This window comes from Perognathus longimembris, chromosome 8 (genome assembly GCF_023159225.1).
Source record: "Perognathus longimembris pacificus isolate PPM17 chromosome 8, ASM2315922v1, whole genome shotgun sequence".
Classification (NCBI taxonomy): domain Eukaryota; kingdom Metazoa; phylum Chordata; class Mammalia; order Rodentia; family Heteromyidae; genus Perognathus; species Perognathus longimembris.
The window spans coordinates 1,366,554-1,394,298 of record NC_063168.1 but is presented as its reverse complement, the minus strand read 5'-3'; the positions used below and the strand labels follow the sequence as shown (position 1 = coordinate 1,394,298).

General features: G+C 46.0%; 1 protein-coding gene across 4 annotated transcripts; it reads right to left on the bottom strand.

The window, feature by feature from the left end:
* Nucleotides 1–474: 474 nt before the first annotated feature.
* On the bottom strand, nucleotides 475–27,745 carry Lman2l (lectin, mannose binding 2 like). 4 transcript variants are annotated; one of them, XM_048352307.1, is made up of 10 exons: nucleotides 27,544–27,678; nucleotides 25,813–25,931; nucleotides 22,620–22,687; nucleotides 21,937–22,054; nucleotides 21,096–21,178; nucleotides 9,616–9,648; nucleotides 8,237–8,398; nucleotides 8,026–8,140; nucleotides 2,314–2,433; nucleotides 475–2,014 (listed from the first exon to the last, which is right to left on the bottom strand). In XM_048352307.1, the coding sequence occupies exons 2-10, from the start codon at nucleotides 25,823–25,825 to the stop codon at nucleotides 1,872–1,874; spliced, it is 855 nt and encodes a 284-aa protein (XP_048208264.1). In that variant the 5' UTR covers nucleotides 25,826–25,931; nucleotides 27,544–27,678; the 3' UTR covers nucleotides 475–1,871. The 4 variants fall into 4 exon arrangements, with proteins under 4 accessions (XP_048208264.1, XP_048208261.1, XP_048208262.1 ...); XM_048352304.1 differs by lacking the exon at nucleotides 22,620–22,687 and having other exon boundaries at nucleotides 27,544–27,745; XM_048352305.1 differs by lacking the exons at nucleotides 9,616–9,648; nucleotides 22,620–22,687 and having other exon boundaries at nucleotides 476–2,014; nucleotides 27,544–27,745.

Genomic DNA, 27,745 nt, shown 5'->3' with positions numbered 1-27,745 from the left:
TCCAACAAAAAGCCAGAAGTGGAGGTGTGGCTCAAGTGGCAGAGTGCCAGCTACGAGCAAGGAAGCCAAGAGATGAAGCTAGACAAAAAAAAGCTTCAAGGTGCTCATGAGCTGAAGTTACACCAACGCACTGGTTCTCTCTCCTCCCAATGACCAGACCCTTCCCGCCACACCCCTCCCTTGGCTCTTCAGGAGCTCCACCTTAGTCTCCACCCAGTTCAGATTCCCCACCAAGCCAATCCAGCCCCAAGGGCCAACTCAGCTTGCCCTTGAAGTCCTTTGCTTTTTCAGTTCTCCTGGTCCGAAGGCCAAGTTCTAAGTAAGTCACAATTTGTCCTCTGGCTCCCTTGATCCTCTGCTTTGTGAGAAAGCTATCAGGAGATCATCCATCTGCACCCCACTTTTATCTCACCTGCAGGAGGGCAAGATGGTCTGTGCTGTATTTAAAGTTTAATTACATTTGTGCGAATTAATCAAGCACAAGAAAGAAGGCCTAAGAAGAGGAATACCTATCCCCAGCCAAGGTGACTTCAGGGATAAGCTGAGGGCTTGGTCAATCCCAAAGAGTTGGTATGGTACTTGAGGCTCAAGAAAAGGCTCAGATCTCCCCTAAAATACACCCTAGAAAGGAGGACACTGAGTCAAAGGCTCATGTTTGGTTACATCAGCCACTTTAAGAATTTTCCTTAGGCTACAGAGGCCCAGAAGAAAGTTCAGTTTCATATCCTCTAGGGAAACACTAGCCTGCAACCTTTTAATCACAGGGCAGGCAGGTGAGCAGCGTGTGACCCCTTTCAGATAAGGCAGTGAAATAAGGGTTGACACAAACACAGCACTCAGGCTGTTCTGCTCAATTACCACAAACTCTTCCAGGCACAGGGTAGAGGCCGTTTGCTTCCATTCTTGAACATAAAAGAGCAGCTTTTTCTTCTCCATTAGGACAAAGGGGCCAAATTTCTTCTTGGGGGAGTGTCCAAAACCAGGTAATAAGAAGAGCTTCTTTATACTTCCAACATTCAAAGTGAAGATTCCAAAAACTATGATAAACACAAAACATGCAGCTAAGTGGATCCACCAAGTCTAGAAATACCTCCACCTGAGGTGGCAATGTTCACTCTGAGTCAAACCCGGAACTCACCAGCTTCAGTTAACCTTGTGGCTCCGATGGAGTCTCCCAAGTTTCTCTTAGGCTTGCCCAAGGGCCTGAGGGATCTGACAGGAAGGCCACAGAGACGCCAAGACTCAAGACTCTGGCTAGGAAAGAGAGGCCGGAGCAACAGGCAAAAGCAAAAAGCCCTCAGTTCACCTAATGAGGGTCAGTGAAACCTAAGTTCTAGAGCCCCAGAACCCAACACAAAAATACCCAAATGTATTCTGGGTATTTGTCTCAGGATGCACATGGAGAAGACAATGATGGAGGCAGGAAGATGTTTCCATTCGGATTTCCAAGGAAATCTCAAAAAGACAGAAGCTTGTGCAAAAAGCAAAAGCCCATAACTGGCTCTCCAGAAGGTATGAGTCCTGGTTTTCTATTGTAGACTTAAAAATGGAGTAGAAAGGCCTGCCGAGTGCAGTCCGTGCCAGGCTGTCCAATTCCGTGGTTTCGGCGTCCAAATATGTCTATACTCTCCCCACGCCCACGGGGAAAGGCACTTCACAGCAGCACTGCCCCAGAAGCGTGGCTTCCTGGGCCAGTCAGATGTCCCTGGGGAGAAGCGTCCTTGCATTCAAGCTCCAGTGATGGACACAGCTCCTGACCAGTTAACTGGCTGGGGTCTGAAGTAGATCTGCCAGGCTGTGGACCAGGCCAGTACCTGCTCTGCCCACCCTTCATGGGTGATCGTCACAGACCGGGTAGCAAACAGCAGGGCTCAGTAGAAGCGCTTTCGGCTCTGTTCCTGCCACTTGTTGTAGAGTATGATGCCAATAACAATGGCAAATACAGAAAACACTAGGGAGAAAAAAACGATGAGGAAGAGAGCCAGGCCACTCAAGGGAGGCAGTGGGGCTGTCACTAAGGAAGCAAGAGAAAAACAAATCAGAAACATGGAGCCCACCCAGAAGGGAAGGATCTCAAGCTGTCTAGTCCCCAATTGCTGATGCCACTTGGGAAGTCAGAGCTCAGCCCTCCCCTTTCCCGGTGGTTCAATTTAGAAGCGAGGCAGCCCACCTGCTCACCATCTGTAACAGGAGGCCAAGCGGGAAGTGATACAAATACTCCACAAGAAAGAGAGGAATCCACCCTGAAAGCCGCGGTGCAAGTTCCCCAGATTTCATCAACCACGGGACCGTGTCCCAGGATCCCACACTCACGCTCAGGCAGCTTCATATTGTCCACGGAGGGCAAGAACACATCTCGATGCAGCTTCTCCTCTTCCGGAGTCCTCTCCACTGTCAGCTCAAACAGCTTCAGGGAAATGACATCGTGATTATCTAGAGAAGAGAGCAAGAAGAATTACTACTCCAGTCACCTCAAAAAGTTCTGGACTTAGTATCTTGGTTCAAGCTTTTGATTTAGAAAAATTGGAACCTCTTCAGTTTCTCATCTAACAATGAAGAATGGGATCATATTCTATATTCTGCACTTACAGCTTTTTATTGATGATGCATTATCTAGTTTTAAAAGCTGTAGGGACAATACTGAAGAGATTAGGTAAAACCTTCTATGAGTGACAAAACATATAGAAACACTACAGCTTTTTTTTTCCTTGTAAAGATCATTACACACACATGCACAAGACAGGAAAAGGCCTCGAATCTGTTTAAGCCATAAGTAAGAAACTGTTACTGCCATGGGAGACAATCTCCTTCTGGATACTCGCTATTTCTTTGTGGCACCTGGAATTGTAACACTGAACCTTCCTAATATGGCCAGATAAAAGATCAAACAAGCTGGGTGCCGGTGGCTCTCAGGCCTGTAATCCTAGCTACTTGGGAAGCTGAGATCTGAGGAACATGGTTCAAAAGCAGCCTGTGAGACTCTTATTGACAATTAACCAGCAAAAAGCCAAAAGTGGAGCCATGGCTTAAATGGCAGAATGCTACTCTTGAGCAAAAGAAGCTCAGGGACAGTGACTAGGCCCTGAATTCAAGCCCTAGGACGGGCACACACACACAAATTATAAGAAATATGTATGTATGTATGTATGTATGTATGACATTAGGCAAGGTCTTGCTAAGTAGTCTAGGCTGGACTTGAACTTACGATCCTTCTGCCTTACCCTTCAGAGTGCTAGGATTACAGGCATGTACCATAACACCTGACTGCTCTCTCCTAAAATAATCACTATAAACTTGAGAGATTTGTGGCCTAGTGCTAGAGTCCTTGCCCAGCATGCATGAAGCCCTGGGTTTGATTCCTCAGTACCACATAAGCAGAAAAAGCCAGAAGTGGCGCTGTGACAAGTGGTAGAGTGCTAGCCCTGAGCAAAAGAAGCCCAGGGACAGTGCTCAGGCCCTAAGTTCAAGCCCCGGGATTAGCAAAAAAAAAAAAAAAAAAAAACTCAAAGATTTAAACAGATTTCCTATGTGTCAATGCAGTCACATTATTTTATTGATGTTCAACTCAGTCCATTTTTAGTCTTTTTTTTTTTTTTTTTTGCCAGCATCAGGTTTATAATCAGTGCTTGCTAGGCTAGTGCTCTACTACTAAGCCATGCTTCCAACCCTTTTTTACACGGTTTTTGAGGTAGGGTCTGAATTTCCTGGCCATCAACACCCCCCCACCCCCATCTAGATGTCAGTCCACCTGTCCTAGCTGGGAAGATAGATACATATCACCATGCCCAGCTTCCTCCCATGGAGACGGAATCTCTCAGACTTCCTGCTTGGATGGACCTGGAGCCATAATCCTCTCCATCTCAGCGTCCCACATAGCTCAGATGACAGGTAAATCACTGTGTCAAGCTATCAACTGAGAAGCGGCCTCATGCACTTTTCTGCACAGGCTATCCTTCAATTACCATGCACCTGTTCTCAGCCTCCCAAACAGGATTGCAGGTGCACACCACTGGCACTAACAACCCATTTTTATTCGTGGGAACCTCTTCAGGTTGGCTCCTAAGTCCTTCCACATGTTTCTGGTATGTTCCTTGCTTTTCTGGGAAATTCCAGGCTTGTACATTTACTGCCTCAGACATTTATTAAGGAAGTTCTCCTCCTTTCAGTGGAAATTGGTAAAATGACACAAATCTACACACGAACAGTGCTCACGCAGCACAATTACTGGGGCCTGGATTTCTAGTCCTTTCTGTCATTAGGATACCATCCATAGCTGCTTTCACTGCTAGACTCTTTAGCAAATCCTCAGGCTACACCTGGGAAAATAATATAGCTGTCAGAGCTGAGCTGAGTTTAAACAAAGAGACAAGATAACAAGCTGGAGCAACACTCCTCACAGTGCTGAGGCAGCCTGGGAATGTTCTCAAGGCCTCAGGAGTTTTCAAAAGGGCATTCTATACAAAGTAAGAGGACGCTAGGCTGGTGGTGCAGGCCTGGAGCCCCCGCGCTTGAGGCCAAACAGCAGGATCATGAGTTCAGAACCCTGTCCCCAAAACACCCACAAAAATGGAGGTGGGACAGGAAAAACTTTTAAAAAAGACATAACTGGCATTTAAGGTATATTATCACTAAAAAGACACTACAAGATTAAACAACTAAAAAGATTAAACAAGAAAAATCTCACAATTTTTAGAAGTTCAGAACAACGTCTGCCAAAAATCAGAGGCAGACATGATGGTAACATGGCTAGCACTTGGGAGGCTGAGATAACAGAATTATGAGTTCAAGGCCATCCTTGGCTACACTGCAAGTTTCTAAAATAGCCTGGGCTAATAAAGAGACCTTGTTTCCAAAAAAGCAAGGAAAAAAGGCAGGGAGGGGAGGAGGGAGAGGAGTCAGGGAGGGAAGGAAAGAGGGGGAGGAGGCAGGGAGGGAAGGAAAGAGGGGGAGGAGGCAGGGAGGGAAGGAAAGAGGGGGAGGAGGCAGGGAGGAAAGGAGGGAGAGGAGGCAGGGAGGGAAGGAGGGAGAGGAGGCAGGGAGGGAAGGAGGGAGAGAAGGCAGGGAGGGAAGGAGGGAGAGGAGGCAGGGAGGGAAGGAGAGAGAGGAGGCAGGGAGGGAAGGAGGGAGAGGAGGCAGGGAGGGAAGGAGGGAGAGAAGGCAGGGAGGGAAGGAGGGAGAGGAGGCAGGGAGGGAAGGAAAGAGGGGGAGGAGGCAGGGAGGGAAGGAGGCAAGGAGGAAAGGAGGGAGAAGCAGCAGGGAGGAAGGAGGGAGAGGAGGCAGGGAGGGAAGGAAAGAGGGGGAGGAGGCAGGGAGGGAAGGAAAGAGGGGGAGGAGGCAGGGAGGGAAGGAGGGAGAGGAGGCAGGGAGGAAAGGAGGGAGAGAAGGCAGGGAGGGAAGGAGGGAGAGAAGGCAGGGAGGGAAGGAGGGAGAGAAGGCAGGGAGGGAAGGAGAGAGAGGAGGCAGGGAGGGAAGGAAAGAGGGGGAGGAGGCAGGGAGGGAAGGAGGCAAGGAGGAAAGGAGGGAGAAGCAGCAGGGAGGAAGGAGGGAGAGGAGGCAGGGAGGGAAGGAGGGAGAGGAGGCAGGGAGGGAAGGAAAGAGGGGGAGGAGGCAGGGAGGGAAGGAGGGAGAGGAGGCAGGGAGGGAGGGAAGCAGGGAGGGAAGGAGGGAGGGAGGGAAGGAGGAAAGGAGGGAGAGGCGGCAGGGAGGAAGGAGGGAGAGGAGGCAGGGAGGGAAGGAGGGAGAGGAGGCAGGGAGGGAGGGAAGGAGGGAGGGAAGCAGGGAGGGAAGGAGGGAGAGGAGGCAGGGAGGGAAGGAGGGGGAGGAGGCAGGGAGGGAAGGAAAGAGGGGGAGGAGGCAGGGAGGGAAGGAAAGAGGGGGAGGAGGCAGGGAGGGAAGGAAAGAGGGGGAGGAGGCAGGGAGGGAAGGAGGGAGGGAGGGAAGGAGGAAAGGAGGGAGAGGCGGCAGGGAGGAAGGAGGGAGAGGAGGCAGGGAGGGAAGGAGGGAGAGGAGGCAGGGAGGGAAGGAGGGAGGGAGAGGAACCAAGGAGGGAGGTGTGAGAGGGAAAGGAGATCATATCAGGTTAACCTAGAAACCTGTGTAAGCTCAAAGGAAAATATGGGACCTAGCAAGAGTATGAGGCCCGAGCTTTTGTCTTGTGTCCCCACACTAAGGCTAGACCTGCACAGGACTCAGACTCTTACCTCCCAAAACAAATCTAAGTGACAGAAATCAAATTCACAGCTGCCTGGACCCAGGGCAAGGGGGGAATCTGCACAGGGCAGTGCAACTTCCAGCAGGTGAGGAAAACGTTCTCTATCTTAAAGTATAAGGATTACACAGATATAAATATTTTCCAACTCTTCAAAGTGACAAGCCAGTGTCTCATGTCTATAATCCTAGCCACTCAGAAGGCTGAGATGTGGAGTCTCACAGTTTGAGGCCAGTCTGGGCAGAAAAAGCTCACTAGACTCCACCACCTAAACGACCAGCAATGCTGAGGGAGAGGCATGTTCCCAGGGGAGAATGCCAGCCAACTGAGTTCAAGGCTCTGAGTTCAAGCACTGAGGCCCCTGAAAAATATCTTCAAACTATACAATGAATTTGCTTTAAAAATTTTAGGTGTTAAGGAATGGAATTTAAAATTTTAAAAAAGCCCAAACCACAAAACCCTAAGCCAGGCACTAGTGACTCCCGCCTATAATCCTAACTACTGAGGAGGCTGAGATGTGAGGACCCCGATTTGAAGCCAGCCAGGGCAGAAAAGTCCACAGGACTCTCATCTCCAATTACAAACCAAAAGGCCAGAGTTGTGAGGCTGTGGTTCCGGTTGAGAGCTAGCCTTGAGCAGAAAAGCTCAGGGACAACACCCAGGCCCTGAGTTCAAGCCCCAGCGTGCGCACACACACACACACACCCCACCACCACCACCACCACCCACACACACAAAAAAAAGCCCACAGTTTCTTTTTTTAAAAATCCACATTTCCAGTCTATCTTGAAAACAGACTATCTGAAAAATGTGACTTCACTGGACTGATTCCTCTTAGCAATGACAACTGATGGGTCATTGTCTTTGCACTGTGCCACAAGAAAGATCTAGTTCAGAAGCAAGCTTTATTCAAAGTACATTAAGTATCAAGATAACTAAAAGTTTAGTCCTTATCTCTTCCCCAAAGGCATTAGGACTGGGGCTAAAGCAAAGGGACTGAATGAGCATATCAAGGAAGCTATGAAAGGGGCACAAGCAGTAAGAGAAAACAGAAGAGACAGAAAGTAGAAGAACCAGGTACTAGTGATAACACAAGAAGCCAAGGAAGGCAAGCTTCAGTGACGGGTTACATTAGCTCAAGAGGGACAGGAGGGAGGCCATAAGCAGAGAACTTCACACAGGGACACAATAGAAATTACTTATTCAGTGTTAGGAGCAAGGTAAGGCTATAGGTCCAGTACGGCATGTGAGAAGGAAAATGTCTAGGAAATAAAAGCAACTATACGCATGACACATTCAAATCTAAGCAAAAAAGGAGGATTCGGGGTTAGAAGAGAAATGGCAGTTGAAGAGCAGCTTTATTAAGAGAGAAGGAAGCCAGGTATAGCTCACACCTATAATCCTGGCTATTCAGGAGGTTGAGATCTAGAGGATAGCAGTTGGAGATCAATATGGGTAGAAAAGTCCACTAGCCTCCATCAACCAGCAAAAAGCAGGGCTGTAGGTAAGGACCTCAAGTTGGGGTGGGGGTGGGGAGGTAGACAAAGAGAAGACTGACAAGAGAAAAGGGCAATAGAGATAAGAAAGCAAGGAACTCAAAACACAGGCTGCAAGAGCTGCCTGGGTAAGAGGCAAACAGTGCTTTGCTAGCTCTAATACATAACTGGGCTTGGCATGTATGGGATCCCCCACAAATATGGATCATTCCAGGACATGTGACTCCCAGAACTCTGCCTCTTTCCCCTCGGAGGTGCCTCACGAAGACCTATATATCAAGTAGTCTCAGTGTGGGCAAAGGAGAGTGTGCACAACAGTACCCGAGAGGTCCCCAGTGATGGAGGAAGTGCCAAAGTAGTATCCTCGGGGCAGACGGACCCCAGGCACCTCGATGCAGTCCCTCCACTCATGCTTGCCGTCGATGTCCATCATCACCTAGAATTAAAGAGAGAGAGAGAGAGAGATCAGGAATGGGCCACAGGACCAAGAGTGACAGCTCCGACTGCCAACTGACCTCACGGAGCCACTCACCGTCAGATGCCTCTTGACGTAGCGAATCACGAGGAAGGTGTCGTAGTGGAGATTGCGGACGATGGCGGTGCAGCCCCCCAGCTCCGTGGGCCGCCCATCCCGCTCATGATCGTAGCTGAGGGAGCCGTTGTTCACCATAGCGGAGATGTACGGGAAGACCCGCTGGGCACACAGAAACAAGAGTGCAGAGAACGTGAGGGGCGCGCCTGGAACGCCGGGACCAGCAGCCACACAGGTTTTGCACCTTATAAGCAGAGTGCCTTCCACCAGACCAGACTGCCTCCTCATCAGCAAACCCCCAAGCGCCTACATTCAGATGGTCACCCTGGGGACACGGGCCCAGGAAACCAATCAACTCCACATTCGCCTTTACCCACCTTGCTTCAGACCTGGGGCGGGCCTGACACGGCCCATCAGTCTCCGGAGTCTAACTTGATTCTTCCCGTGATCATCATTTGTTAGTTACACACTCCCCAACACTAAGGGTTTCCTTTTCAGGAATATACAACTATCTCCCCAACTGCTTCTAGGAGAAAGAAATTATTTACTTCCTTCTAGGTCTCTATTTCAGCCCTACCCTTTTGCCTAGGCAAAGCATGAAACTATTTGACCAGGCAGGGAAACCTTTCCATTCAGAATAGCTCCTTTCCAACTCTACCATTCTACCTGTGTATGATGCCGAATGATTAGGAGTAAGGAGGCCACCTCCGCAAAGGCTGCCAGGTGGGCTTTTCCACCTACAATGACTATTCTCCGTCAGGACTTTGCAGCCCATCACATATCACTTCTCCCAATAATGGTAGTAATAAGAAAGCAAGGGGCTGGGAATATGGCCTAGTGGCAAGAGTGCTTGCCTTGTATACAGGAAGCCCTGGGTTCGATTCCCCCAGCACCACATATGTAGAAAACGGCCAGAAGGGGCGCTGTGGCTCAAGTGGCAGAGTGCTAGCCTTGAGCAAAAAAAAGCCAGGGACAGTGCTCAGGCCCTGAGTCCAAGGCCCAGGACTGGCAAAAAAAAAAAAAAAAGGCAAGATTCCCCACTCCAAACTTCCTCCCGAAAAATGGAAAGCTTCCTTATAGCCTGCTCAGTTTCCCGCTTCAGAGTCTTCTTTCCCCAACACAGTGGGAGGAGTCAATTCTTGGAATTGATACACTACCCATTCCAGAGCTAGTGAGCCTGGTACCCCCAAGAGGCAGGGTGATGGAAGGGGAAAGTGACATGCCCCATGCTGGTCCTGGTCCGCATGCAAGGTGGAGGTGCGGTGGAGACCAGAGACTGTGGACTCCTGAGGCAACAGCCACACGGACTCCAAGCAGCACCGGATGCTGGGTGGACACATGAGAACAGGGGATAGCACGATGGGTCAGGAACCGAGTACCTGGACTCCTGGAGAATATCGCCTCTTCTGGGCCTGAGAGGGTCCAGCAGGTTATTATAAAAACGAGAGGGCACAGAAGACAGGAGACCAAGTCAGAAAGAACCAGCCATGGAAGAGCTGTGACTCTGCAGTGATGGATGAACAACCAACTACATCCCCACACAGAATTTCAGGGTCCATGAGGAGCAGTCAGCAAGCCCCTGAACCCCTCAAAATCATACGCAAAACAGCATGCACAACTGCTTGTACGTCTTTTTGAGAAGGTCTGCTACTATCATCAGATTCCCCAAGGCGTTCCCTGGGCACATCTCCCCCGTGGAGGGCTCCTGAAGTTAGTAGAAGCTTCATAAAACACAGGGCTAACATCAGCCACTTACGTCTCTGGGAATCAAGAGCCACAGACAAATCTATCTGTACTCAGATTACTGTAGTTCTACAGTAAGGGAAAGGATAGGAGAGACTACATTCCTCTACATTCGAAATGTCTTTTACTTCCCAGGGCCTCAGGATATAGCTCTTGCCCAGCAGACAAAAATCCCACTGTTTTAAGGGACTATGAAATTAACCCTAATCCACAGAGATCATTTACCCTCTAATTGAGCTTTCTGGACATATACTTCCAAATAACTGTTGTCATCCTAACCTACAGCACAAGGGGAAGGGTGAAGCTCCGTGGGAGATTTGAAACATGAAAGATTTAGAGAATCATCAGGCTCAAGGGCATTGGGCTGTGCTCCAGAAAACCACCACAGATCCAAGCTAGCAGCATCAAGAGAATGCTGCCCAAGTTCTGCTAAGCCTTGTCCGTGGGATGCGCAGGTGCGGGGCGGAGCCCAAAGCCTTCACTCCTCTAATCCTTAGTGAGAACTCACTGCAGGCCAGACACTGTCCCGGATGCTGGGGACCAACAGGAAGTGAGTCAGGTAACTGCTTTCATGGAGCTACTTTAGAGTGGAAGACACAAATGGTAAACAGGTTAAAAAAAAAAATTCAGATAGTAATAAAAGCACAATGAAAATAACTGGCAATAGAACAAGACCAGTAAGAGAAACTCTCTGAAGAGTCAACATCTCCACTGAGTGAAACCTAAGTAATTGGAGAGTCCACCACAAGATCTGGTGCATAAGCAGCATGCACTTGGCAGTCAAGAACAGGAAAAACAAAGGTGTGTCTGAAAGCCAGCTGGTGAGGAGGAGGCTCAGGTAAGGTGAGGCAGGAGCTGCGGAGCACTGGCCTCTTGGACCACAGCAAGGAGGGGGGCCTCAGGAAGTTAGGTGGTGGTGTTCTCTATGACCAACAGAACATGTACAGGAGAACAGAAAGGCATGCAATCCTCCCATGGCTGATCAAACTGTCAGAAAATTACTCTTCTGTAACTATCTATTGAACAAGGGAATTACAAGCATGTTCTCAAGCAGTTTACAGAAAGGGGCTTCTGAGAGAAAGCTTTTATTTTCAGCCACCAATTAAGAAAATAATGTGATTAAAATATCCTTGGGAGCCATATCCACGGCTCAGACCTATAATCTCAGCTACTCTGGAGATGGAGATCTGAAGATCATGGTTCAAAGGGCAGAAAAGTCCTCAATCTCCAATTAACCAGGAAAAATCTGGAAGAGGGTTGGCTCAAATGGATAGAGTACCAGCTGAGCACTAAAAGTGCTCAAAGCCCTGAGTTCAAGCCCAAGTATGTACACACACACACGTGCATGTGCAACAGGCCTGGAAATGTCGGTCAGTGGTAGTGCTTGCCTAGAATATGGGAGGACCTGGGTTCGATCCTCAGCCCCAGGGGAGGAGGGTCAGGGAGATCCACGAGCTGTGATGGCCCAGGGCTTGTTTCATTTGTTACAGGACACCCCTGATAAGAAGTGTAAGCCCCAACTTCATAGATTATCCCGGCCACAAGTCCTTAGTCTACGGGTACCTCAATCTTTCAAGGGTTGTGTGGCATCCAACTCTCTACCAACAGCCAGGGGCAAGCGGAGCCTCAGAATCACCTGTGGCCACCTAGATCCTACCTCATCAGGAGACTGACATTTTAACCAAGTTAAAAGTCAGTCCAGACGGTAAAGTCCCAGAGACTCTTCCCTCTGATTAACCAGCAAAAAGTGAAAAGTGGAGAGGTGGTTCAAGTGGTAGAGCACTAGCCTTGAGCAAAAGAGCTAAGGGAGAGCACTCCCATCTCAAGTTCAAGCCCCAACACTCGTCCACATATGCACGCAAAAAAATCTCCCAGGGAAGCTTTTCATCTACACACACACGTGGGCGCCCCCAAGTCTATCCAGGAAAGTATTTTTTAAAGTTGTTGCTGGTATATGTGGGTATGTGTACATGCACATGCAACACTGCGTTAGACAGCCCCACGGCTCCACTGCAATTTGTTGGCTTCAGCAACTCATCAGTCGGCCCTCAACTTTAACCTCACGTTAGTAACAGGATGTTAAGTGCTAACTTACATTCCATTCCTACCCAGGAGTTGTTCACATGCTTTCTGCATAGCCACTGATTTCACGTGTCAGATTTTAAAGAATCACAATGATTCTGGCAACATGGCAATTTTATTCCTAATTTAACAAACACAGAAATAAGAAACTCCTGCCTATTCTTCCAATGTTTGCAGCACCGAGAAATGTTTCCAGCATTTTGTACATCAATTGTTCTTCTAGCTCTCATGCTCTTACTTGGCATTTTCACTCAAGGCTGGCACGTTTATCACTTAAGCCACAGCACCACTTCTGGCTTTTTGGTGGTTAAGAATCTCAGATTTTTCTGCCTAGACTGCCTTTGCATCACAGTCCTCAGATTTCAGCTTTCTCAGTAGCTAAAATTAAAGGTTGTGAGCCAGCTACAGCTTTAGCCCTTAACAGGCAAACCTTATTTCCAGCGTATCTTGATTGAAAATGTACATATCCAAAGCTTGTAGATTTGTGGATTCTGTGTTAAAAACTGCACAAGTCCAAAGCACCCAAGTGGTGAACCCCTAATAAGAAAAGGTCAAAGGGAGAGCTAGGGCCTGAGTACATCATGTCACTGTGAGCTACAGCCCTTGCTTGGTCTACCTTGCCTCTGAGACTGAAGTTCCTCAGTACGAACAGGGAGAGTCACCGAATTCACAGGGTTAACATGAGGAGGAAATGGTTATGTGTAGAGCAGTTAGTATAGTGTCTGACATTGAAAAGATCAATAAAATGTTCAACTAGTGGCTAAATTTCTAGATACCAATACTGATCAAATATTGTTCAACTAATCCTTCCTTGGCTATCATAACTAGTAAAATTGTCAAAACCACTTTAGAGATTAATAGCTTGTTTCTTCTTTTTCTTTTTTCCCTTTATTTTTTGCCAGTCCTGGGCCTTGGACTCGGGGCCTGAGCACTGTCCCTGGCTTCTTTTTACTCAAGGCTAGCACTCTGCCACTTGAGCCACAGCACCACTTCTGGCCGATTTCTATATATGTGATGCTGGGGAATCCAACTCAGGGCTTCACATATTTGAGGCAAGCACTCTTGCCACTAGGCCATATTCCCAGCCCCTCTTCTTTTTATTTTTGTAGTGATGCTAGAAATTGAACCCAGGGCCTTAGGCTAGGCAAGTGTTCTACCACTGAGCTATATCCCCAGCCCCCAACTTCTTACAAAAAAATTATTCGTATTAAATATGTTAAAATACAGTAATGATACAACAACCTTCCATAATAAAGCAATCATTTTACAAAGCACATTTAAACTCCCCCCCTTAAAAAGAATAAACTCTATCATTTCATAAAACATAAACTGAATACATTTAGCACTTATGACTTCTTTGCTAATCTGTGGCTCATTCTCTGGAACCTATATGTGAAGAAAAGGATGGAAGAGAGGAAAAGAATGGCAACACAACAGCTACTGGCAAGATGTTTGTAAATGTCCCTTAAGAATCTTTGAACAGGGGCTGGGAATATGGCCTAGTGGCAAGAGTGCTTGCCTCATATACATGAAGTCCAGGATTCGATTCCCCAGTACCACATATATAGAAAAGGCCGCAAGTGGCGCTGTGGCTCAAGTGGTAGAGTGCTTGCTTGCCTTGAGCAAAAAGAAGCCAGGAACAGTGCTCAGGCCCTGAGTTCAAGGCCCAAGACTGACAAAAAAAAAAAAAAAGGACCTCAGGAGCTCAGGAAACAGCAGCAAAAATTGACATCAGGATTGCATCCAACTAATAAAGTTAAAAAAAAAAAAAGAATCTTTGAACAGAATGTCACCATTACTGCGAGCTTTCTCTGAGCCAGGGACTTAATTAATTCTTACAACTTCTTAGGCAGCATTAGTGTTTCCATCTCACAGGTAAGAAAGCTTGTCCAGGGGCTGGGAATATGGCCTAGTGGCAAGAGTGCTTGCCTCGTGTACATGAAGCCCTGGGTTCGATTCCCCAGCACCACATATACAGAAAACGGCCAGAAGTGGCACTGTGGCTCAAGTGGCAGAGTGCTAGCCTTGAGCAAAAAGAAGCCAGGGACAGTGCTCAGGCCCTGAGTCAAAGCCCCAGGACTGGCCAAAAAAAAAAAAAAAGAAAAAAAAGAAAGCTTGTCCAGGAGAACTCAGGTATTCACTAGGGAAATAATCAAGGTCTGAAACCAAACAGTCTGGTTCCAGAAGCCTGACTCAATCATTGCTTTCAATATCTCTCAATATAACAAGTGTTTCAAGGGCTAGGAATGTGGCTTAGCAGCAGAGTGCTTGCCTAGCATGCATGAAGCCCTGGGTTCGATTCCCCAGCCCCACATAAACAGAAAAAGCCAGAAGTGGCGCTGTGGCTCAAGTGATAAGAGTGCTAGCCTTACACAAAAGAACCAGGGGCAGTGCTCGGGCCCTGAGTTCAAGCCCCAAGACTGGCAAAAAAAAAAAAAAGTGTTTCAAGAACTTGTAGTATAGCTTAAATGGTATAGCACCTAGGACTTTCTTTTGCTATAAATGACAATTGGTGAAATCTGAATCAGGCCTGAAGATAGACAGCAATATTGCTATCATTTTATTACCAACTTTGATCACTGAGCGGTGTAAGGAAAATTTCTTGTTTTGAGGAAAAATACACTAAGTATTTAGGAGGTTATTTGAGGTTATTTACTCTTAGCTGATTGAGGAAAAAATAGACATATATGCACTAGCATCGACACTTTTTGCCACAAGCAAAAAATAAGCTGAGGTGAGAAAGCAAGGCCTTGAGTTCAAGCCCTGGTACCAGCACACACACACACACACACACACACACACACACACACACACACATACATACTACTAACAAAACAAATGCCTCTCTGCTGTATGACTAGATGTAAACCATCTCCCCCACCCATCCACTTCACTTTCCCTCAGATCATTAAAGCAACTTTCAATGCTACTTCCAGATAGACTTGTCACTTTTCAGATTTTCAAAACCATAGGCAAGGGCTAGCATGATGGCACAGGCCTGTAATCCCAGCTACTCAGGAGGCAGAGGGAGGAAGATAATGGCCTAAGGCTGTCCCAAGGCAAAAGCACAAGACTCCATGACGCTCACGTATTACTAAACAGCGTGAGACGGCTCTGGCTCCATTAGCCCCCAAACTACCACTAACCTATACTTTTGCCTCTGACCTCGGGCCTCCTCGTTCCTCAACTGGAAGACATGGAAAACTGGCACATGGGTGCCCACAAACAGCACCAAAGACCTTCATACACTGAGTTTTGTTATGATCTCAGGAACTCATGAAAAGATTTCAACCTTTTAGTTGTGACACAAGACCAAATAACTAGAGGACTTAACAGAATACCCCAAATCAGGAAACTTTCAGTTTAAGGTTCATACACTGAAGTTCATAACCCATCCACCGAGAGTAAGAAAGCTTAACTCAGAGCACTCTTGCTCTTCCTTCTTTCACTGTCTCAGACAAGAAACATCTCATTGTCTTTACTCCGTACTAGCAAAAAGCCACGACACTCCCATACTTACCCCAAAGCCAGTTCACATCTCAGTTAAGCTTAGTCTCACTCTTTAGGAGAGCTTGAACATATGCACTCCATAGCACTGGCCAAAAGAGTCTCTTCTGGAAAACGCAAGCCTATCTAAGGCTGAAAACAAACACACCACATCTAAGTTGGATGGTAACCAGAGAATTAGGAAGTCATGGGGTGAAAGAAGAATGTTACACAGTGAACAACACCAAAACACACTGCATCTGTGAATGAATGTAACAAAATGTAGTTGCTGAAAACTGATGAGTAATGAGGTCATAAGGGGTAGTAGGGATGGACAAAGCAGGCATCAGTAGCTTGCATCTATAATCCTAGCTACACAGGAAGCTGAGAGCCAGAAGATCCATTTCCAATACAGATGAATTCATGATGCCAAGAAAAGATGAGCTAGCCATAATTTAATCAATATTATAAAAATAAGAGCAATAATGAGATACAATTCACATAACCTACAATTCACCCAGAGTATATAATTCAATGGCTTTGTTAAAGCAGAGTTAAGATTATGATTATCACAATAAATTGCAGAACATTTTTTATCATACCATGAAGATACTCTGTGCCCAGTAGTACTCTCCCCTTTCTTTCCTCAGTGCCCCAGCCCTAGACAAGCACTACTTTTCTCTCTAGAGATGTTACTATTCTGAACATTTCATATTCATGGGAACATAGATTAAGTAGCTCTTTTGTGACTGGCTTCTTTCACTTAGCATACTATCTGGAAGGGTCATCCATATAAAAGCACCCATCAGTATCTTTTTATTAGTGTATGATATCCCATTATGTGAATATATCGTACTGTTTATCTACTGGTAGACATCTGAGGTAGATCTAATGCTTCAGGCTGCTATGAATTTTATTTTTTGTGCTAGAATAGGGTTTAAACTCAGAGCTTTGAGCTCTTGCTCAGCTTTTTATACTCACGGCTGGCACTCTAACACCATGAGACATACAACTATATGGCATTTTTCTGGTTAACCGAAGATAAGAGTCTCAAGGACTTTTCTTCCTCGCTGGCTTCAAACCATAACCACCAGATCTTAGCTTACCGAGTAGCTAAGACGTTATAGTTATGAGCCACCAGCACCTGGCTGCTATGGACATTTATATAAAAGCTTTTGTGTATGTTTGTCTTCGTTACTCTTGGCTATAAGTCCATAAGTGGAATTGCTGGATCATCTATCTTGTTTTCTAGACTGTTCTGTCTCTCTGCTTCCTGGCTATCATCAGGTAAGCAGCTTTCCTCTGCCACTCCCTCCTAGGTTTTCTAGCTGCCTTAAGTCTAAAAGCAATGGAGCCAGCCAAACACAGAATGAAATCTCAGAAGTTTCCAAATAAATCTTTGCTCTGTTCTTTTTTTTTTCTTTGCCAGTCCTGGGGCTTGGACTCAGGGCCTGAGCACTGTCCCTGGCTTCTTTTTGCTCAAAACTAGCACTCTCCCACTTGAACCACAGCGCCACTTCTGGCTTTTTCTACATAGGTGGTGCTGAGAAATCAAACCCAGGGCTTCATGCATGCTAGGCAAGCACTCTTACCACTAAGCCACGTTCCCAGCCCCATGACACCAACAAGTTTTACAAGCTTTGTTCAAGTACTTCTTATCCACAAACCAGAGATAATACCTAATCCCAAAGGGTTCTTATAAAGTAAATAACATATGGAGAAGTGCTTGAATAATGCCTGGCATCTTTATTTATGATATAAAAGTAAACCAGGCACTGACAAAACATTTGATTTTCTCCTCAAAGTTTGTTCCAGATTGTTAGGATATAGAAAGAAAGACGGCTGGCACTCTACCATTTGAGCAGCACCTCCACTCTACTGTTTGCTGGTTAATTTTAGAAAGTTTGTTATTGTAGCAAAGTTTTCTGCCAGGTTGGCTTTGGACCATGGTCTCTCAAATCTCAGCCTCCTAAGTGACAGTATTTGAAGCATAAGCTGCCAGCCCCCAGCAGAAGGAAGACATTTTCTACACTTACTAGTCTGAATATAAACTCTTAAGAACTCAAATCGCACAGGAGGTCATATGGAAATACCTAATGTCTCCATTCTCAAGAAAAGGAATCAACTTAGGAAAATAACTGGATGGGTGGTGGAAAAGCACTATAATTAAAGTAAAGTCTTTAGGATTAGGTGGTTCACCCTAGAATGACTGTTACCTTGAACAAGACACGAACTTAGCTTTAGGCTCATCTACTCATTGACTATAAGAAAGTTTTATGAGAATTAAGACAATATTTTCAAAGTATCAGGCACACAGCAGTCATATAACATACAGAAACTGCTTGAATTAGTTTTTGAGGTGTGTGTGTGTGTGTTTTCCCCTGATGCTGGGGATTTAACTCAGGGTCTTGTGCATGTCAGGTAAGTATTCTACCACTAGGCTAACTATATCTCTATTTAAAATTCAATTTGTTTGTTTTTTTCAATAAAACTTTAATTTCAGAGGAGTTATTCCTTTGGATTTCTCCCCTAAGCATATCCATCTTCCTTTAGTCTGTGTATGAATGTCTAGCGTCCTCTATCAGTTAGCATGTCCAGTTATATTTTAGATTTAGGTTCCACATGTGAGAAAAAACACGTGCCATTTGTCTCTCTGAGTTTGGCTTACCTCATTTGATTTGTTCTAGGTCCATCCACAGAATTCAGTTTTATTTTAAAACTCAACTAAACTAAAACAGGCCAGGAGCCAGTGGCTCAGGCCTATAGTCCTAGCTACTCAGGAAGCTGAGATCTGAGAATCACAGTTCAAAGTCAACTCAAGCAGAAAAATCTCTAAGACTTGTATCTCCATTAACCATAAACAGCCAGAAATGGGGGTGTGGCTCAAGTGGTAGAGCACCATTCCTGTGCAAAAAAAAAAAAACTAAGGGCCCGACAAGTTCCAGTTCTAGTAGTAGTTCGAAACAGAAAAAAAAAAAAAACCAAGGATCTGATATTTGTATAAAGAGATGCTAAGAATTGAACCTAGAACTTTACATATGCTAGGCAAGAGCTCTACCACTAAGCTATATTCCCATATTTTAAATGCTCTCCAGGAGTTAAGGATTATATCTTAGTGGTAGAGTACACACTTAGTATGCCCAAGACCCTGGGTTTGATCCCCAACACACACACACACACACACACACACACACACACACATCAACTTTCCAGGAAATTGTGATGTTAGGGTAAGAATCACAACAGCTTGAAAAAAAAGTCACAATTTTTTCTATCTGAAACTTTTTAAAATTAACATTTACTACCTTTATAAAATAAGCAAGCAGTACAATCATTATCCTAGCCTCTCAAGTCAAAATTACTATCTCAAGATAAGAGTGAACAATTTGTTTCTAGAAGAAACAGAACCAGGTTTTAAAATTCCATCAAGCCCCAACTACTCCTCTTACTGAACCATATTTCTGACTACCACACTTTCTGACTACTCCTAGTTCCTCTGTATGACTAAAAATCTAGTAATGACTCTCCCCATTAAAATTCTCAGTGCACTGGGCCGCTCAGAATCACCTTCAGCCCCTCAACAGGTGCACATGCTGCAGAACCTGGTCCCTTTCCCTGCCTGGCGATGAGTCCACGCAGACTGCTCTGGTGCTGGTCTGAAGGGTCACACCGCAACCAGCCACTCAAGCTCACACTGCTCAGTCGCAGTGGAGACGAATGTGCACAGAGGAAAGAGAATGAGCATCAAAGAATGCAATGTGAACCGTGGCATTGTTCAGCAAAGCAAGGCTGCTCACCTTGCTTTTCTTTCAGGCCTCATGGCTCGTCCATGCTCCTTTACTTCCTCACACTCATCCTCTCTCATCTTACCCACTGCACAAGCTTTTCCTTCTTCAAGGACTACTGAGCCCTGCCCTGCACAGACCTCAATGTACAGGTTGCTTCCTAAAGGAAGTCTCCTGCAGCTACCACCACCGATGGCCCAACTCAAGGTTAGATGATCCTACCCTGTGCTCCCATAGTGTTGGAGTTCCCCCCATTCCATGCTAGAGTGCAGGGGCCGCCCTGGGCTTGCTTACTAAATCCCAGGGCCAGGCACTCTAGTGTAGGTTTGACACATGGAATGAAGAGACTCATAAAGAAGATGGAAAAGCAACTCTGACTCACAACAAAAGTTGTTCTCCTTATTTGGGTTTTACTTTCCACCTCGTCTAAGATGAGCACTGTGGGAAATGTTAACTGTTGAATCTGGGAATGATATACTTGATGATTATTCTGTAATTTTTTTTTCCCCCTCTTGGGTCTTGAACTCAGGGCCTGGGCACTGTCCCTGATCTTTTTTTTTTTTTTTTGGTACTGGGGATCAAACCCAGGACATTGCACTTGCTAGGCAAGCGCTTTGCCACTGAGCTACATCTCAGCCCTTCCTGAGCTTCTTTTGCTCAAGGCTAGCACTCTACCTCAAGCCACAGCACCACTTCTGGCCTTTTCTGTTTATTTGGTACTTAGGAATGGAACCCAGGGCTTCATGCATGCTAGGCAAGCACTCTATCACTAAACCACATTCCCAGGGCAAGTCTTTAATTTCTTATAATAAACCTTTGGAGAAATGAACTGACTCGGCCACCATTCCTACACCTGCATTCCTATTAAAAATTACTTAGCTACAGGATACCCAGCGACAACCTGTCTTAATAATTTCCCCACTGATGATAGTATCACAGGACAGAGAAAGTACAAACCCACTGCCAGCATATGAAAGAGACTAATGAACCCTAAGGTCAGCCAGTAAAAAAAGAAGAAGTCCTGCCAAAGGTCAGAAACTGTGTTCTATCAAAATCCTAGGATGTCAGCCAGGTGTGGTGTCACATACCTGAGTTCCAGGCAGGCCTGGGCTAGGCAATAAGACTCTGTCTCAAAAATAAAACCAAAAATAATCAGGGCATTGTGTTGTATACCTGTAATCCCAGAACTCAGGAGGCTGAAGCAGAAGGATCATGAATTAAAGACCAGCCTGAGTTACCTAGACAGGCCAATTTCAAAAGAAAGAAAAAGAAAAGGATACTTTGAATTCATCAGTTTCCTTTTACTTATACCCTTTCCTACAAATGAGGAGACTTGCCATTCAAGCCTGAGAAGAGGAAGGAAAAGATGCTAGAAAGAGGAGTAAGTTTCAGAAGAGAGCACAGCAGTCAGTGGCGATTAGGTTAGAGGAGCTATTACATAAACTCAGCCTGTTCTAGTGTTGGTCTAGCAGCCAAATCATCTGGCCAATTGTGCTTAAATCCAGTATCTACCTAACATGCATAAGAGAGAACACTGTTAACACTACAGAAAAAGCACCCGTTCATGATACCTATTCCCAAGGGACTGTGTAAGCGTAAACAGTTCTCCCTAGAAAAATGACTGGCAAGGACATTAAGTTTCGAAGGCCAACAGATGAAGAGTCTCTCACTGTCTCTCCCCTCTGTTCCTCCTGCACGCCACTCCTGAGGGAAAGAACTGTGATGTCAGTGCGGCTGACCTAAGCTCTGACACTTGCCATTACCTCTTGCTGCTTCTCCTCATTGGGGTAGGTGTCTATAAATACTCCCAGCCCCACAAATTTGTCCATGTTTCCAAACACAGGCCCTAGAGAGAGAGAACAGATGATGAACAATGAAATAAAGCCAAGAGTTGATAAAGGAATAATATCGCACTATGATGGAGCAAAAGGTGAAATTCCAATGCCTCCCAGGCCCTTTTCTCAGATGAGAAAACATATTAAAAGCACCCAGCAAAGTGCATGGCCTGCAATAAGGGCCCAGTAAATATCTGTAGTTGCTTCTGCTGAAGGCAGGGAAAGAGAGAAAGCCACTGTAACCTTGGTTATTAGCACTACGGAAGCTTCCTGACTCAAACTGGTTGCCAAGGTGCCCCTACAGATTTGTCCCTCACAAACACTTGGTGATGATTAGGCCCCAAGAGAGAACCGAATTCCCAAGTTCTACTTCTTGTTGCAAAAGAGATCAGGTCAAATCAGGTTATGCCTGTCATCTACATGGAACAATGGCTGTAGCACAGCAAGGAAAATAGGGAAACTCTTCTCTCGACAGAGAAGTGCTGAGATCATCCACCGTCCACGTCCAGAAGAAATCAGCTCACCAGTGTTCAGGAGAGGCAGTGCTTTCAAGCAGCCAAAAGGCTAGGGAACTCAGAAGGAACTAACAAGAAAGGAATCACCTCAGGATAAGTCAAGTTCAGAAGCTTACTAGGACTCAGGCCCCATTTTAAAGACTGGACAGGCCAGTGCTCATTCACTGACATCAAGGAAGAGGGAAAACTGCAAGGAAGGACCCTTCTCAAAAAGAGGGCACAAGAGCACAAGAGCAACCCAGGGTCCCCAGTACCTGTCTGCATCCGATCCTTTGTGTACCAGATGGCCAAGCCGTCTCCATGAAGATTCTTCTTCCCTTGTCCATGGATCTTGAAATGCACCTGCAACTCCCAGTCTCTCAAAAAGCATGGCTAAGGAGAAAGACACACTGGGATCAACGAGGAGCAGAAAATGGGGAACCCTTAAGCTTGCAGCAGCAACCTAAATGCATAAATGCAGATAACAAAGCGAAAGATTACAACTGAAACCTAAGATTTGTGAAGTGCCTAGATTATAAAATTAAGCAGATTGAGCCATTTCATTCTTTATGATCCCTAGTAGGTAAAGAGAATCTTCCATATCTCCCAACAGACACAGGATAGTACTCCACAGCTGGAAAAGGCAAGTTAGGCTACCCTGATATTGCATTTGCCCAGCAAACTATCCTGGGCTGTTGAGTACAGATGGCTCAGTAAGCTGGGATGATTCCAACTAAGGATCATTCCTCTGACAGCAACTCTAAAATGCTGGGATTTAAAGAAAGGTCAAACTCTCATTCACTATAAAAGAATATGACAAGCTAAGTCATTACACAAAGGTTCCCAGGAATAATTAGCAGATACTATAAACAACTCTAATTAGCTAGTCTTGGCCTTCTGCCAAGCTGAGGGGCAAGCCTGAGTTCCCACGAGAAGGGCAAGTTGCAGTCCCCCAAACCTTCATGCCCAAGGCCAAGCAGCATAAATACCCAGAGCCGAACGCCATCTCCATCACTGGGACAGCCTCTGATGGGAACACAGAAAGGAGGTGTTTCTCAATCAGACTCCTAGTTCTCTTTTTTTTTTTTTTTTAAATTGTGTATCAAAACCTTATTTTTTAAAAAAATAGTTGCGGGTATGGCTTAAGGGGTAGAGTGCTTGCCTAGCAAGTGAGAGGCTGTGAGTTCAAATCCAATACAAAAAAAATCTTGTAAAAACAGAGAAAACAAGTAGATAGTTTAGTGCTCCAAATAGCTGAACAGTTTCAGGAAGAAACCAGAGAGGGTACAGTATTTAGAGAGACACCTGATTTAAGTCTGCTGTGCAGAAAAAAAGGAAGAAAAGACAGAGTTCAACCAAAGACAATCCAAATTGATTGTTCTGGCTGCTCTTGAGAAACATACTGCTTGATCATTTTCAATTTCTAATATAGTCTCCAAAAGCACTAGTATCTGGAGTAAAAAGTCAAAATGAAAAGGGGTTAGATACTTCTGCAATCAGCAAGGAACCCTAAAATTCCCAATAGTCTGCCCAATTTTGATGAGCCCAGCCTTTCTGTCTTGTCATTTTGGATTATCTCTCTGTAGTTTCAATTAGAATTCAGGGCAAGGATGGAATTCAGCAGCAGAGTACTATCACACAGCCAACAGGCAGGTACTACGCATAACCTCAGAAATTTACAATGAGTAAAGGTATCTGCTACTGATTCTTGGTCCTCACAAGTACAACGTTACACAGTTTTGCTCAGGGCTATGCCCAACAGAAATTCTGACACTTTGCTGGACGATGGATTCCACTACAGAGTTCTAAAAAAGTATTGTTATTATAAAGATGATGTGCAGAAGGGTTACAGTTACATAAGCCAGGCAAAGAGAACATTTCTTTTTGGACAATGTCATCCTTTTCCTCATACTCTGTTTCCACTAGGGAGTTACAACCCAGTGCCCAAGCTGTACTCTATTTCAGTTAGGTCAGAATCTCTGGAGGTGGGAGCCACGCATCAACTCAATGGACAGCTAAATTTGAGAACCACACCTCAAGCAAATGTATCTTACTGAACTCAGAAACAATTCCTCAACTAATTCTGATGGCCAGCTAACAAAGAATACAGGTATAATAAGAGAATCTGAACAAAAGCAGGAGAACTAGCTCCTAAAATAGAATTGCTGCTAAACAAGTCAGGTAGAGACAGAGAGCTAAGCAAGTTGGCTCAACAGTAGCAAGCCTTGGACATAATCATTTACTAACCCATAAGACCCCATTAATGAAACTTAGAGCAAGTATAAATAACAGCACCTATTTCTGTAGCCATTTTACCTTCACAGTTTTTTCATGTCTATTTGTCTTATTTTAGTCTCACAGCAACACAAGAGTGCAAGTAAAACAGGTATTACAAAGCTCACCTGAACGATGGAGACACTGAAAACTGAGAGGTAAAAGAAGCTGCTGAGAGGGGCTAGGGATATGGCCTAGTGCCAAGAGTGCTTGCCTCATGTACATGAGGCCCTGGGTTCAATTCCCCAGCACCACAGTATATGTGGTGTATAAGAAAACGGCCAGAAGTGGCGCTGTGGCTCAAGTGGCAGAGTACTAGCCTTGAGCAAAAAAGAAGCCAGGGACAGTGCTCAGGCCCTGAGTTCAAACCCCAGGACTGGCCAAAAAAAAAAAAAAAAAAAGAAGAAGAAGCAGCTGCTGAGAGGGCTGGGAATATGGCCTAATGGCAGAGTGCTTGCCTCATCTACATGAAGCCCTGCGTTGGATTCATCAGCATCACATATACAGAAAAGGCCAGAAGTGGCGCTGTGGCTCAAGTGGTAGAGTGCTAGCCTTGAGCAAAAAGCAGCCAGGGACAGTGCTCAGGCCCTGAGTCCAAGGCCCAGGACTGGCAAAAAAAAAAGAAGAAGAAGCAGCTGCTGCTGAGGGTTTGTGGTGTGTGTGAGAGTTGAATTCAGAATATGCCTTTCAACTGCTCTTGCATCTTCTACTGTGCTCTGCACTGTATTAAAAAATGTGCCCAGGAATCTCAGTTACAAGACCTACTTACACAGATAGATAGCTCATGGTTCAATTTCTCTCACGTCACCACTCCTTTGCAATTTTAGGCTACAGGAAATGTAGCAGAATAGGAAAAATAAATGGTTCTCTTATCTGGGTTTCACTCATCTATAGCTCATGAAAAAACTATGTAAAAGGGGCTGGAGATATGACCTAGTGGCAAGAGTGCTTGCCTTGTATACATGAAGCCCTGAGTTCAATTCCCCGGCACCACATGTACAGAAAATGGCCATAAGTAGCACTGTGGCTCAAATGGCAGAGTGCTAGCCTTGGGCAAAAAGAAGCCAGGGACAGTGCTCAGGCCCTGAGTCCAAGGCGCAGGACTGGTTAAAAAAAAAAAAAAAAAACTATGTAAAAGATACTTTTTTTCTTCTACACTTATGGGAGTCCCAGATAAAACATCAAAGGATGCCAGAAGATTTAGAAAGGGCCAAGAACCCAAGAAGAAAGCATCCTCTCACACTTGTACAAAATCAGTGTAGCCACACCAGGAATACATTCCTTCTTGCCACCAAACCTCAAGGAAGAAAGTAGCTAGAAAAAGCCCACAGAGGGACAAAAAAGGAGACAAATGACTCAGAGAGACTTTCATACGGAAATAAAAACTCTTCAAACTGAAATACCAAGGAAGGACTATCAGATGAAGCCTGGGAATGAGTTAGTTATTTAGAGACTGGATCTTACTATACTGTCCAGGCTAGCCCAGAACTTCTGAGCTTCAGTGAATCTCTTGCCTTAGCCTTCCAAAGATCTGGGACTACAGGTGCATTCCACTATGTCCAGCTCTAAAGTTACAAGAGTAGTAGCAAAGTGACTAAATGACTTAAGTTATTAAACCCCAAAAAGTAATATGAAGTCAATCAAGAAATTTTTGAAAAGATTCAAAATTAACTATTTGCTATAAGTAGGACAACAGAAAATTCCCTAAGATGTAATTTATTATGAAAATTACCATAATCTCTGAAATAAAGATTTTTTTCTACCTCTGGAAAAACAGAATACTGGGAATAGTTGTTAACTGAAGTAAAATCAATATGTCCCTGCTGAACTCTCCAGGACATTCTGGGTCACTAACAGAGGAAGGAAGAGATTCTTACCACCCGGTTCCATAAGGCACCCTGTTTACTTTGCATATCTGGAGTAAGACGTATATACTGGGTCATCACCATGGCGTTGCCCATCAGATTCCATAGTGAGGAACTGCTTGTGCCCACACCTATGAGGAGGAAATACATCAGTTCTTCCTTCTCAACACCAACCGGTTCAAAAGGCCATCAGAGCTTCTGAAAGGTAGAACCAGGGGCTGGGAATGTGGCTTCGCAGTAGAGTGCTTGAAGCCTTGGTGTGATTCCTCAGCACCACATAAACAGTAAAAGCTGGAAGTAGCGCTGTGGCTCAAGAGGTAGAGTGCTAGCCTTAAGCAAAAAGAAGCTCAGGGGCAGTGCTCAGGCCCTGAATCCAAGCCCCAAGACTGCCCAGAAAAAGAAAAAAAAAAGGTAGAACCATTATCTTTTGTTTTGTTTTCAGTGTCTACCCTCTGTTATAAATCATTTGGTGTATATGAGTATTGGGGTTTGAACTCAGGGCCGTAAGTCATAGCCCTTTTCTGCTTATTGTTCACATAGTCTCTGGCATTTTTGCCCTAGCTGGCCTGGGACCTCAACCATCCAATGCCTCCCTTGTAGCTTAGATTACAGAAGTGCACAATCATACCCAGTTTGTTGTAAAACTATCACGATTTGCCTTATCTCTGCCTCCTGAGTAGCTATGATTACAGGAGTGCAGCCCCACACTTGGTCAATCTTTTTCTTCTTTTCTTTCTTCTTATTGAAAAGCGGGTCTAGAGCCTCAGCTAGCACTAGAGATATACAACGTCTACCACCAATACCAGGCTCTTTATATCCATATCATAGTTACAACTTCCTTTTACAAGTCTCAAGTGAAGACCTCAAGATACATCAGATGTATCACTTTATGCACACCACAGTAACTGTAGCTGAGATCTATTCTTCCTATTTTATACACGAGTGTGGGCTTTAGCTCCATGAAAGAAAAAGAGCGTCTTTAGCTACCAGGCCTGTGGGCGTAAATATGTTCTTTTAAATAAGAAGAATCCTTGGGGATGAAGCTAGTCCCTCACACTAAATGCCTGGAGTGAAGTTTGTTGCCGTGTCACCCAGAGCTGTAGCAAAGGAGGTACTAAGTGCACCCAAATGAATAAGTGACACTTGGTAGTAGTGTATACTCTTGTGCACGTCAGGATTTTCGCTTCCTCGTAGGGGCAGCCCTTCGCGCTCTCCGTAGTAACTGTATCCGTTGCTTGGTCTACAAGCGGTGCTGGGGGGGGGGGGGGCGATGCACCCTAGATACAACAAAACTAAGGAGCCCCTTCCTTCAAGAGCAGCCTTCTCCGTCTCTTCTTCCTCATCCTGACCCAGTTCCACCACAGTCCTTCCTCCGGCTTGGTTTCTAGTGCACCTGCTCCGACCACAGGCTGGGTGCTCCACCCCCTCACGCCCGCCCTCGGGTCCTCCCTCCCTGCGGGCCTCCCCCCTCCCTCCCTCCCGGCCTCCCCCCACCCCTCCCCGCGGGCCTCCGCGGGTTCCCCCTGGGATTCCAGCCCGAGCTAGCGGACCTGGGGGCGGAGCCGGGTCTTCCATCCCACGTGGGCCCCCGCCGGCTGCGTCCTCGGGGCCGCAGAGTCCTCCCCCGCCCCGTCCCCGACCCCGGCCCCGGCCCCGTCCCCGACCCCGTCCCCGACCCCGTCCCCCAGGGTTCCAGTCCCGAGGCCGCCCGCGCCCGCGCCCACCGCGCCCCGGGCGCCTCACCCTGGTAGGGCTTGGACAGCGAGTGCTCCCGTTTCAGGTACTCGAAGGTCTGACCCGCCCGGACTGGTCGCGGCCCCTGCCCAGACCCCACCAAAAGGAGAAGCAGCCATATCTTGGGCCCGTCGGGAGCCGCCACACGCCGCCGCCACCGCCGCCACCAAGAGAGCCCCGCGACAGCCGCCATCTTCCCCACGGCCGTCCC

Coding starts and splice junctions, on each gene's coding strand:
- Lman2l (XM_048352304.1), bottom strand. CDS start 27,727: ATGGCGGCTGTCGCGGGGCTCTCTTGGTGGCGGCGGTGGCGGCGGCGT. Junction 21,179..21,936: donor AAAGGATCGGATGCAGACAG/GTACTGGGGACC, acceptor CTCTCTCTCTAG/GGCCTGTGTTTGGAAACATG. Junction 8,399..9,615: donor GATATTCTCCAGGAGTCCAG/GTACTCGGTTCC, acceptor CTGTGTGCCCAG/CGGGTCTTCCCGTACATCTC.